This window comes from Macadamia integrifolia, unplaced genomic scaffold (genome assembly GCF_013358625.1).
Source record: "Macadamia integrifolia cultivar HAES 741 unplaced genomic scaffold, SCU_Mint_v3 scaffold_15A, whole genome shotgun sequence".
Classification (NCBI taxonomy): domain Eukaryota; kingdom Viridiplantae; phylum Streptophyta; class Magnoliopsida; order Proteales; family Proteaceae; genus Macadamia; species Macadamia integrifolia.
Window position 1 is genome coordinate 454,293 of NW_024870627.1, and position 11,887 is coordinate 466,179.

Here is an 11,887-nt window from a genome sequence, read left to right on the forward strand (position 1 = left end):
AGCACTAGAGACAATCTAAGAATTGCTCACTTTGACATCACAAACAGTTTTAAAAGTCATTTCTTTCTACAATTGATATTTTTTAGTGGACAATTTTCTTCCACCGTGCGAGAAGGAAAATCACAATCTGATTGTTATAAATGTTTTTATCTTATATAATAAAATTCAAAAACAGAAAATTTTCTAACCCCCATAGAAGGCGATTCACTCATCATCATGGTTTCAAGTATCGATCGCAGATCGGTCGTATCAATCATATTGAATTGGTATCGACTAAGACCGATCTCCGATCCCTGATCAATCCAAATCGGTTATCTGTATCATTTCAAGGATAAAATAGTAAGAAATTAATACTTAAAAAAAAGGGCAAAATCAACCGATACGGATCCAATCCAATTTAGATCGGTATTGGTATTGATATCAATACCGATACCATCCCCTAAATCTATGCTCATCATTCTAGAGTTCACAAACCCATATAGGGTCTTAGTATTTTCCTTAAAATACCCTCTCGACACCCCCTCTGCCCATTTGAAGCGCCAATGAAAATACTCTTACCATTATTATGATCCTCATCTTTCCCCCATTAATTAAGTATATGTAAAGAAAAATTGTATCCAATCAATTTTCATTTTTTTTTCCATTCATCCAAACAGGAAATAGGAATAGGGTCAAGTGGATATGGTAGAGGAAAGTTCGAGGAAATTCGTGGAGGACCCTTTTGCAAAAAGCACATGGCATGCGTGGTGAACAAGTGAGAAAAGGTTGGGACAAATTATGTCATCCACAGAAATCACTATTACGCTTTTCCCACTTGCCTTTTATCCAATGACCGTTTGGCGTCATGAAGACTTGTGATGGAAAATCCATGAGAAAAGAAGAAGGAAAAATGAGGTTTGATGGATAAAGACTTCTTCAAATTTTAATAAAAATTGGATTTTTATGTTCATTAGAAGAATTTTCTAGATGCACACTATGAATTTTACCTGAAGAGAAAATGATAGTTGGAATCAGACATTGAAAATCATTAAATTTTTACTAACTTTGCATTATTTTTAATTAATGATGCTAATATTATAACTAAAGTTGGTGAAAAAAAAAAAACTATAAACCTTAGTTTTCAAAGAGGATTCATACATTGGACGGATATATTTTTTTTCTTTTATATATCAACACCATGCACACCAAGCGAATAGGAAGAAAAAAGGAAGTGCATTTTAGTACGTATACAAGGGGGGACCCAAATGGTGGTTGATGTGGATGGATTGAGTCTCAACATTTGTTTCTGTGTTCTATTCTTGTTGGTGGGGCTCTCGCAATCAAACATGGATTGAAGATGGCTACGTAACCTGGAATTCAGCTTGTCTATATGCACTTTGATTCCCATGCTTTAATTTGGTACCTAGTAGATGAGTTTTCACAACCACCAGTTGAGGTATCCATTGTGTTGGCGGAAGATATCAAAGAGGTTTTTCTTTCTCTTCTGTCATTATCAATTGTAGAAGAGAAAACAGTGTTTTTGCTCATGAGATCGCAAAATAAGCTGTTTTTTCTTAGGACATGGTTTTTGGTTTTTGTACTTTTCCTTTTGAAGAGCTTATCTCGAATGTACATAACTTTTTCTCCCTTAGTGACGAATAAAATCTGCCCCATTAGTGGGGTCACAAAGAAATTTTTTTTGGAAAGAGTCATCACTGGGAGAGTAGAGGGCATATATTGCAATAGGGGTGTCAATTCCAGTCCATATCGGTAGGCTCGATCAAGCCTGATAAGTTTATGGCCCGATCTAGATCAGCCCGATTAATAAACGTGTTTGGCTCAAGTCCGACATGTTTATAAATAGGTAGTACACGGTGTAATCACCTAGCCTGAGAAGTGCCCAACCAGCCCGACACATTTATAAGTCCGAAATTAACCGACTCATTTAAGCCCAACCTAGCCCTACCCCTTTAATACTACTTGTATTTTTCTAATTTTTTTTTAATACTATTTGTATTTAGTGCTAAGGCTATGTGATATGTACAGTTGATATGGTGGTGATTGTTATTTGAACATTCATCTTTTTCAAGCATAGTGTAATTGATTTAAACTTGCTCAACTTGGGTTGTATGGGTATAGTTTAATTGATTATAATTTCGCTGGGTTAAAGACCGAGTACCTTAGTAACTTAGCTGCTTCCATCTTTGGCTTAATCTATTTTAACTATGTGATCTTTCTTTGCTATGCCCATCTTTGCCTCATTTTATTAGTATTCTTTTCAAACATTTAAAAGACCAATTTTAAAGATGACTCGTTTAAAATCCATTTAAAGTTAAATAGGTCTATAGCCCAGTTAAGGCCCGATTAAAGCCCATTTATGGCAGCTCGATTAAAGCCCGAGACCGATCGGCCTGATTATCAACCGTACTATGCCCGTGCTAGCTAAGCCCGTTTAGCTAAACGCGCATTCACGATGCAGCCATAGAAATTGACCGAGCCCGATTAGGCCAGACCGAGACCGATCCGACCCACCGATTGACACCCTATATTGCAGGAACAATGCTTGTCTTTTTTTTTTTTTCCACTTACTTTATGTCCTTTTGGTAAAGTAAATTTCTTCTTTTTATTAGGATAATAGTTTGTCCTTTCAAATATCTACTCAAAATGCGTCTAGAATAATAACACCTCCTAAGAATGACATACTAGTAAACCACCTTCAAATTACTTTGAAAACTCTTTTTTACTCCATACAGACTTTTGAGGATAAGACTAATAAGTGAAAATTAATAGAAGAAGAGTCTAAAAGGGATTTTTTTTTTTGGGGGGGGGGTAAGAAATGGATTATTCATTGATATGTGAGGGGCAAGAAGTAGAAGGATTACAAGGCTCCTTCAGCCACGGAGTGGATACTGGCCAAATTGTCCTACACGATTCAGACATGGCATTCAAGGCTGAGGAATCGACAATAGAGTTCGACTCCTAGGAATAAAAGAAAATTTACAGCTTGAAAATCCATTTGAAAGGAAATGAATGTCATCCAAATTTTCTTATCTTAGCTTTGAAAAGGACTAACAAGACTATCTTTCTGCAATGAAGGGAGTGGGTAGTGAAAAGACTAAGAAAAACATTTCATGGCCCAACATGTTCAAAAGAAAATGTATAATATTGTGCACTTATTTTGTGGAAAATTGATAAGCAATTCTAACCTTTTAATACAAAACAAATAGTTTGGATTAGCTTAGCTAAGTATCAAATTTTAGAATAAAATTCAATCATATATATTCATAAGTTTGAAGGGATAAAGTTTTCTGTCCGGAAGCAGCCCCTGCGCCATAGACATAAGAAGAGAGGCACAAAATGATTGCCATGCCTTTCTTGGGTTTGCGCACTGCTGTGTTGTGCAGGGGGTGCTCCCGGATAGAAAACACTTGCCCATGTTGAATTCGGGCTCAAAACCACACTGACCAAATATGTGGTGTTCAATCTCTATCTACAGTTGAGATTTATCTAATTGACATCTCATATATCACAAATATATATACTTGTAGATGCAGTAAGACTGGATAGAACATCTAGGTAGATAGTGACCTCATTCTAATTCCAACGTGTAGTGTTAGATCATTGAGTAAAGGATATTTGAGACACCCGAGAGGGTACCCTAGCACGTTCTCACTCTATCTCTCTCCTCGTTTCATTGCCCCTCATTGGTACGCCTCTAGGTTGACTTGCTCTAAAATCTCATTCCCTAAATCATTTTAGGGAGAGGGTTGGGCATGCTGGTAGCTTTCAGTAGGCTATCGGCTTACACCAATCACAAGAATAGACACAGAAAGAAAAGGAGGTCTTTTCCAAAGGAGGAGAGAGGATGTCACATGTTGGATACCCATGGCAGTGTGCCAACCTTTACCCATCAATTATTTTTGAAGTTGGAGGGGAGAGGGGGAGAGAGAGAGGGGAGAAGATTCTCTGACTTTCCAGGCTAGGAATACTTAATACAAAACGCCTCTTGTTTATCTCTCTTTTCTTCAGATGAGTGGAAATCTTGCTCTTCAATATATGATACCATTTTAATAATTTTTTTTCTAACAATGAACCCCTCAAATCTACTTGGTTTTACGATTTAAGCCCAAGGATAAAAACCTAGGTTACATGCAACCACACCTAACCCATGTAATAAATCAATCAAGGAGAGACTTGAGTTAAAGACGTTTGTTAACACAACATCTTTGGAACAGAGAGCTATACCCAAGGTGTTACGATACGTACTTCTCATTGGTTAAAAACTAAAAATTAGTAAAAGTAGTTGAAATTACAAAAGATGTTATTTTGTACTCTATATTCAACTCCATTTGATCGCATTTTGATAATTTACTAAAGTTTATTGGGTAGGGATGAGCACATTGCTAGCTTCCTAGAGCTAGCGACTCAACCAATGAGAACACTGGGACAAGAGGGACATGGGGGTAATTTCCAAAGGAGAGGGAGAGAAAGAGTGTATGTGTGTGTGTGACATGGGCTGGAATCAAAGGCTGCGTTTTGTAGTCATTTAGTTCCAGAAATGACGTTTGAAAACAGAATTTTCAGTTTTGTGTCAAAATGCTGTTTTAAAAAAAAAAAAAAAAATAGTGTTTGGTGAACCTATTTTAAGAACAATTACCCTGGTTGTTCATTTTTTTTTTTCCAAAAAACCAAAAAACATCAATTGCCCGTTTGATAACATTTCTGCCTTTTCTTGAAACAGAAATGGCAGAAACGGAAAAGAAGGTGTTTGATAATACTTATTTCTAACGGAGTGGTTAACAATCCTTTCGATTCTAACAGAGTGGTTGAAGTCGATAGCAACCAACGAAAGTGCCTTTGAAGCCCTGGAAATTTTGATCCACAAAATTCTACAAAATATGATGTAAGAAGAAACAATCAAGAGCTACACATACCCAAATCAAAATATGGTGAAATTTTCTTAAGGCTTCTATGTATATGAGGTGAATAGTCTCCTACCGACGATTAAATTCTATAAAAGAGAACAGAGGTTGAAGATTAAGGGAAACAATACTTGTCAAGAAATTCGTCTACAGTAAACAATATTGGCAGAAACACATGCCATCCCTTCCTCAAACAAAGGGGGTAGATTTCCAAGCATGCAAGTATTTAATCGCAAAGTAACGATTAAAAAGAAATCGAAAAATGATAGAGCATCTGAGAAGAAAAAACCCTAGGAAGAAGATGATTTACCTGTTTATATGAACAGAATGAGTTAGGGTGTGGTTGAAGAACGATTTTAAGGGCAATATCGTAGTCGTAGATCGCTGGAATTTAGGGCAATGTTGAAGGAGTAAAGAACCTCTTGGCTCTAGGCGATGCCTGTTAGATGGAAGTCAGAGGTCGAAGATCGATCGCCATGAGATCCGAATCAATAATCGTCGACGGTGGAGGTTATGGAGGAGATTAGCATAGTTGGAGTGAAAGGGGAGGAGGAAGATGGCCTAGAGCAAAGCTGACTTCTCTCTGTTCTCGCATGAAGGCTTCAGAAGAGAAATGGGTGCGGGGGTTTTTTTGTTGGGGATTTCACGATTTTTGGGCACCAAAGCTGTTCCCAGAAACAGCGAAATAAGTATGACTTGTTTCGCCATGTCTGTATCTAGGAATAAAAATCACCATAAACTTTGATTTCTATTTATAAAAACAGAGAAATGGAACGAGTTTGTCAAACGCTTTTTGTTCTGTTTCTATTGTTTCTTGACACAGAAAGGATAAAAATGCGTTTCTTGAAACGTAATCAAATGGCCCCAAGTTGACACCAAACGTTTTGAAAACATAAAAAAAAATGTCAAACTTTTTTTCAAGATGAACGCCAAACACAGCCAAAATATGAACGACTTTTCTTATTTACTTTGGACTAAAATTTGACCATTCACTCCTTAAATAGGTATTTTGCTTTCACCTTTCCTTTGACTCTCATCTCCTCTTTCCTCCCACTCCATATAGGTCAGGTTTGGAGGAGGAAGTCATCTTTCTCATCCACCGGGCAAACAGGTTTGAAAGGTTTGTACTGTCAAATGGCAAATCCTAGAGTTCGTATTCGTATCGGATTGGCAATATTGGCCGATCATATTGGCATGGACCAAGGCACGAAGCCGATCCTGGATTGGTTTTGGTATCAAATTAAGGATAAAATCATTAATAAGAATTAGAGATCCAAACCGATACATGTCAATTCCAGATCAGTATCGGCCACTCTCTTATAGCATGATTTCAAGTATTGATATCGTATCCGATTCATATCAGTAAAGATTGATATTGATGCTGATACTGCTACCGATACCGAAAACTAAATCCGTGCTCTGGAGGGTATAGAAGCCATGTTCCACTGTCCTCTCCTTCACCCTCGGATCTCGCCTTTCTTCCAGGAGACTTGACCCTCTCTCCCTCTTCTCTGTTCACAATTTTCATTTTCCTTTTTTTTTGAACCAAATACCAAAATAAGTTAGTTTAAACGGAATATTCTATAAACTAGAGGAAGAAACCCAAAATATCTTCCGCCGTCCTCTCTCTCTCTCTCTCTCTCTCAAGAAATTCACAGAAGACGAAGAAGATTCATTATATGAGTCTGAAATCCAAAACCCTTCTTCATATAATCAGCTTTTGGTTTGGGTTTCGTTTTGCAGTTCAATCTAGTTGAAGATAATGGATTTTCAGGAGAACGATACATCAATGTCGATTTCACTGCCAAAGAATTCTACCCAGAATTATCCTTCTTTCTATCGTCTTATGAATGGTTCTGCTTCATCTCCATCTTCCTGGTTCGAGATACGGCTCTTTTATGTTCGAATTACTCCTTGTGTGATCGACAGCGCTCCCAGTCATCTCACCCTTCGCCATCTTAGACGCGAAATTGGGGTTTCTTTGGACATTAATGGCTCTCGCATCCCTGCCTCGGAGACGGTGTCTCTCACCCTTCGTCGTGACCGTCTCGATAAGGACTCCTCTGAGGTCACGTATGTTAGCACCGATAGCGTTCGTGTTGCGGGTCCAGTTGAATTCGAGGTGTATGAGAGAGAAGATTTGATGTTGTGTGTTTCGTTGGAACGGATTGAATCCTCTTGGAGCAATGGTAGTGTTGGCTTTGATCATCAGTCGCAGAGGACGGAGAATGATTCCAAGACGGGTTGGAGTATGGATTGCTGCATTGCGGCATCGATTACTACGGGTTCGTCTGCGTTTTTTCAACCAATATTTGGGGTTTCATCGCCATCTATTGAGGTTTATGTTGCTGGGTGGTCTTCCGGCTTCCCTCTAATCCTTACGAAGATAATTCACCTTAGCCCCAGAAGGAAGTCTCCACGGCATGCCACGCTTCATGCTATTCCTGAGGACGAAGAAACCGAAAAGGACCAGAAGACCATGAACGATATCGCTCGCCACATGAAGTTCCAAGTAAGTGACCAAGACAAGCTTTTAATCCTTTTTCTCTCATTTCTTGATGTATGTAATATGTTTATTATGGTTAATCTATGTTTCATTCCAATTGAATCTCCTTTTTATGTTTGCAAATTTCATTTTCTATGGTGTATTCTTCCCTGTTTGATAATTTGTATAGGCGTCTTACTCTCTTATCAGAACCATTGTATTTTACCCAGCTAGCAGAAGTTCCTTTCGTTGTAATTTCAAGGTGCTTGTTCATGGAAGCGGTTCTGAAGAGGAAGGTGGAGCAGAGAGAGAAAGACGAGATCTTTTATTTCCAGATGATGGAAGGAGATTGAGAAAGGAGAAATGGCATTTTTGGCATTGGTTGAATTGAATTTTCATGGATTAAATGCCCGTTTTATCAGCCCATTGATTAGTTTCAGGACGTGGCATTGTCCTTATGCTTCTCAGCAATTAGGCTGGCATTGTTCTGCAAACTGAGATTTCTTCAATTGGCCATGACACTCATGCTGGAAATGCCCGAATCTTTCAAATTTCAGGTGTGACCAGGAAGCAGTATGGTGATTCATAATGCTTTTGGCTACTCAAAGTTAATGGCAGAACAAATAGGAACTATAGTAGCCTGAGTTCAAATTCCAGTGATGTTCAAATATGTTGGTCAACTTCAAATACTAATCACAAGAAAAAGTATTGGATTCTTGTGATTTATGATTTGATAAATGATAATTGATTCGACTTTAGTTTGAGGTTTGGTCTCATGTGAATTTTTTGTATCCTAGATTGTATTTATCTAGACTAGAAGGCTGCAACTTCTGTACATGGAAACATACTATTCTAACTAGAAACTGATGTGACAGTTTTCAGTGAAGTATTGTTTTGGATCACATGCTTTCTTCCCCTTTTCTTCAAAATTATGGAGAATCAAAGTCTTCTTTTCCTCTAGTAATCTTTCTCATCATGTTCATAATGGATTAGAGGTTTTGTGCTTAATCTTCTCGTAGATCTTCATATACATCAGGTAGTGAGACTCTACATGTTATCTTTCTCCTTCTTATCTGGCTCTGCCTCCTATTTTCTTCTTTCTGATGCTTTAGAGCTGCATTCTTCATGATGATGTGGTACTTTGCTGCTTGTGCATACAACGACAACAACAACAACAACTCAGCCTTATCCCAACTAAATGGGGTCGGCTGCATGGATCCTTGCCCTCCAATCAGCTTTGTTTGAGGTCCTACTTGATACAAGGCTTAAGCTATGCATGTTTATGATGCTTCTTAACTCCCAATATTCCGCACCGTACATCATAGCCCCATCTCCTGCTTGTGCATTCTGGATCATATTTAAAGAACAATCTCCTCTGGAATGGATTTTGAAATATGTTTCTCTGTGTTTCAAAACTTGATAAAGTTCAAGCTTAGTTCATTTTCAAGTTAATAATATGGTATAAATTTGGTGCATATTACACATTAATGTAAATAAAAAAAAAAAAAAAGGCAACCCAGTGCACAAGGCTCCTGCTACTACAGGGTCTTGGAGGGGCAAATGTACACAGCCTTACCCCCTGGTTCATAGGAGAGGTTGTTTCTGACTTTTGAACCTGTGACCAATATGTTGCAATAATGCAACTTAACCGTTGCGCCACAAGCTCGCCCATATTTCACATTAATGTAAATGTACACTAATAATTTCTACATGTAGAGATATGTATGATAAATAATGCATAATACAGAATTATGTGCTCTATACATCTACTATATGGAGAAGATAAAAAAATAAATAAACACAGATGCTCCATGCATATTATAGGTGGACTTACTATGTCGTCATTGTACTTACTGATGTTTGTAAGTAGCAACTTCTGTGTGATCCATATGTGGCTGATGTTTCATTGTATCATGAGTTTAATCTGTACATCGTATGGGATTGTGGAAGGAATTTTGATGATCATTTCTTATGACCCTGACAGACAGTAGCAATGCTTATAAGAAACTTCAATTATACGATTCATACAGTTGAAATGGCTTATGTGGAAAGACCCCCTCCCCTCTAGTGTGCGTGAGTAAAGTCCCTTGGGCAGTTCCTTAGAATGTAATAAAAAAAAAAAAAAAAAAAAAAAAGACTTATGTGGAAAGACTACAAATGTTGTCAATTATATTTTGTCTCTGCATATTCATGTAGCAATTGATTAAAATCATCAGAGATGGCTTCTCTTCTTTTCGCTAATCCACCAAATTTCAGCTTGCCTTTAGGAGCAAATGTAGATCAACAATAAAAATCCCAAAAAGTGTTGTGTTGCTGATTGTTACAACTGGAAAGACAAAATGGCCAAGGGTGTGGTTCTAAAGCCTGTTCCGTATGAGTACTGAATGAGAATGTGAATCCTTGGCATCTCTGCACTAATGAATCACGGCAAAGTGGCCCTGTCGGTCCCACACTCTCTTGCCCAGAAATTGAATGATCTGAAGCTTGGTGTTGACATTACATAACAAGGTTATCCAATTGTTGAAGTATCTAATAGATTTTTTGATAATGCATGGTACAAATTTACTGTAGATATGTTTCTTTAAATATTTTTGAGTCCCGTATATTCATCAATCTTAGAAATAATACTGAATTCCATCTTGCTAAATGCTTTGACCTTTTTTTTTTCTTTTCTTTTTTTTTCCTTCTTTTACATCTATAAATGGCCTAATTGGGGGGTTTACTGCAGATTGCAGATGCAGGATCTGAAGATTATGATTCTGAAGGGAAATTTGGGACTAGATTCTACTCAGAAGATATGTACGCTGATGAGGATGGTCAGCTCTCGTGGTTCAATGCTGGTGTTCGGGTTGGTGTGGGAATTGGTCTAGGGATGTGCCTTGGGATTGGAATTGGAGTTGGACTGCTCATGCGCTCATACCAGGCAACAACCAGAACTTTTAAGAGGAGGCTTATCTGAACTTTAATTCGGCAATAAGAAACCTGTGATTCTAGTTCAGGAAAAAATGGTGGGCTTCATCAGAACACTCCCAAGTTGCAGCTGCGGGGGTTCAAAAGCCCAAGCGTTTCTCTCGCATCTAATGAAATAATTTTGTTACATGAGGTGATAGTTGTACAGTTTTGAGTTTGTAGATTGGAGGTTTTTCTTGATAAAGTGCTCTCAGGGCAGGAATGCTGCTAACTGGGATGGGGAGGTGGATGTAATGAAAGATCAATTCAATCCTTGAAACATTGTGGTCGACGATGGACCATGGAATAAGACCAGATCCTAGATAGTTCAATTTTCATTGATAAGCCCATGCAGAGGTGTGGAAATGGTTGTTGAGGAGTTAGTGTGAATTTGTGACTGTGGGTCCTGACTTGCAGGTAATGTATCATCTTTGTATGTTTTAGAGATTGGGCTTCTTTTGTAATATGAGGTATTTATATCAGTGAAGCATTGTTGATGATGAACTTTGCTTTTTCTCTATCGACTGTTAATGGTTCCATTTGTGTACTGCTCTATCTTCTGCATCTTTTCATTTCTACTTTCGACAAGGGAAAACAATATGTATAGTTATTAGATTTATTTATTTTTTATTTCTTCCCTCTCTCTCTCTCTCTCTCTCTCTCTCTCTCACACACACACACACACATGATTATCATTTTAGGGCATAGTTGATCTAGGAGAAGAATCCGGCCATATAGGTTACATTTAAATGATTGACTGGGACTACCTGGTTTTTACAAATAACATTATTTTTGAGTTACATGTCAGTAAAATAATTTATATTTTATTTTATTTTTATTTTTGCTTTTAAGACAACTCTGAAGAGTATTTTCTGTTGAAATTGAGACTTTTATTGGAATACCAAGGAAAACAGCCCTTTAAATCTGTTCATTATTTAGTTTTTATTTTTCCGGGTGAATAAGAATGTATTGATTCAAGAGACATCCAGGTCCAGAGCCCCAGGCAGTCAAACAGGAGCAGAATACCAACATTTTGCTGAAGTACACAGGTTTGCCCATCCATTAAAATGTGAGAAAGTGATCAAGAATATGGTTACACAAGTTGGAAATGTACAAAAAAAAAAAAATGTTGCTTCTTATTGATCCAGGTTGTTTTGCTTCAAAGCAGAGATGATTTCCAGGGAGTTGCTCTCTACTACTTGAACATTATCTACTACAATCTTGTAAGCGGGTGAAGACCGGAGGGGTGCTCTGGTGGGAAAAACTCTGATGCCCAAGTCAATAATGGAGCTCACAGTGGTGAAGAAGGGAAAACATAGTAGAGTAGAGCTAAGGGTGTTAAAGAGTCGATCTTCATGGCCATTGGAGGATTGGTCCTTGTTTCTGCTTCCATGGACAGGGCGGCTATTGGTGACCTGGTGTTCCCTTCTGACGTGGACGATCCCCTAACGGTTAATTCCTATCAAGAAACTAAGATGAAGCCTGGAGGCTGTCGTAAGGTATCCCAACTCAAGGAAGGGTAGCCAGCATAGGAAAGAAAAAGGGGGGGGGG

At 38.0% G+C, this 11,887-nt stretch overlaps 1 protein-coding gene across 4 annotated transcripts in view; it reads left to right on the plus strand.

The window, feature by feature from the left end:
* Positions 1–6,376: 6,376 nt before the first annotated feature.
* Positions 6,377–11,887, plus strand: part of LOC122070958 (C-terminal binding protein AN-like) — a 27,888-nt gene continuing 22,377 nt past the window's right edge. Inside the window, exons 1-4 of one of the 4 annotated variants that reach the window (XR_006138023.1) lie at positions 6,377–7,413; positions 10,115–10,752; positions 11,325–11,404; positions 11,504–11,881. Coding sequence is in view for 1 of the 4 variants with exons in the window: in XM_042635207.1 (XP_042491141.1) it covers positions 6,664–7,413; positions 10,115–10,335 (971 nt within the window). In the remaining 3 variants the exon portion in view is untranslated. Of the gene's footprint in view, positions 7,414–10,114; positions 10,753–11,324; positions 11,405–11,503; positions 11,882–11,887 lie in introns of those variants that run through there. The other 3 variants (XR_006138022.1, XR_006138024.1, XM_042635207.1) reach the window with 3 other exon arrangements.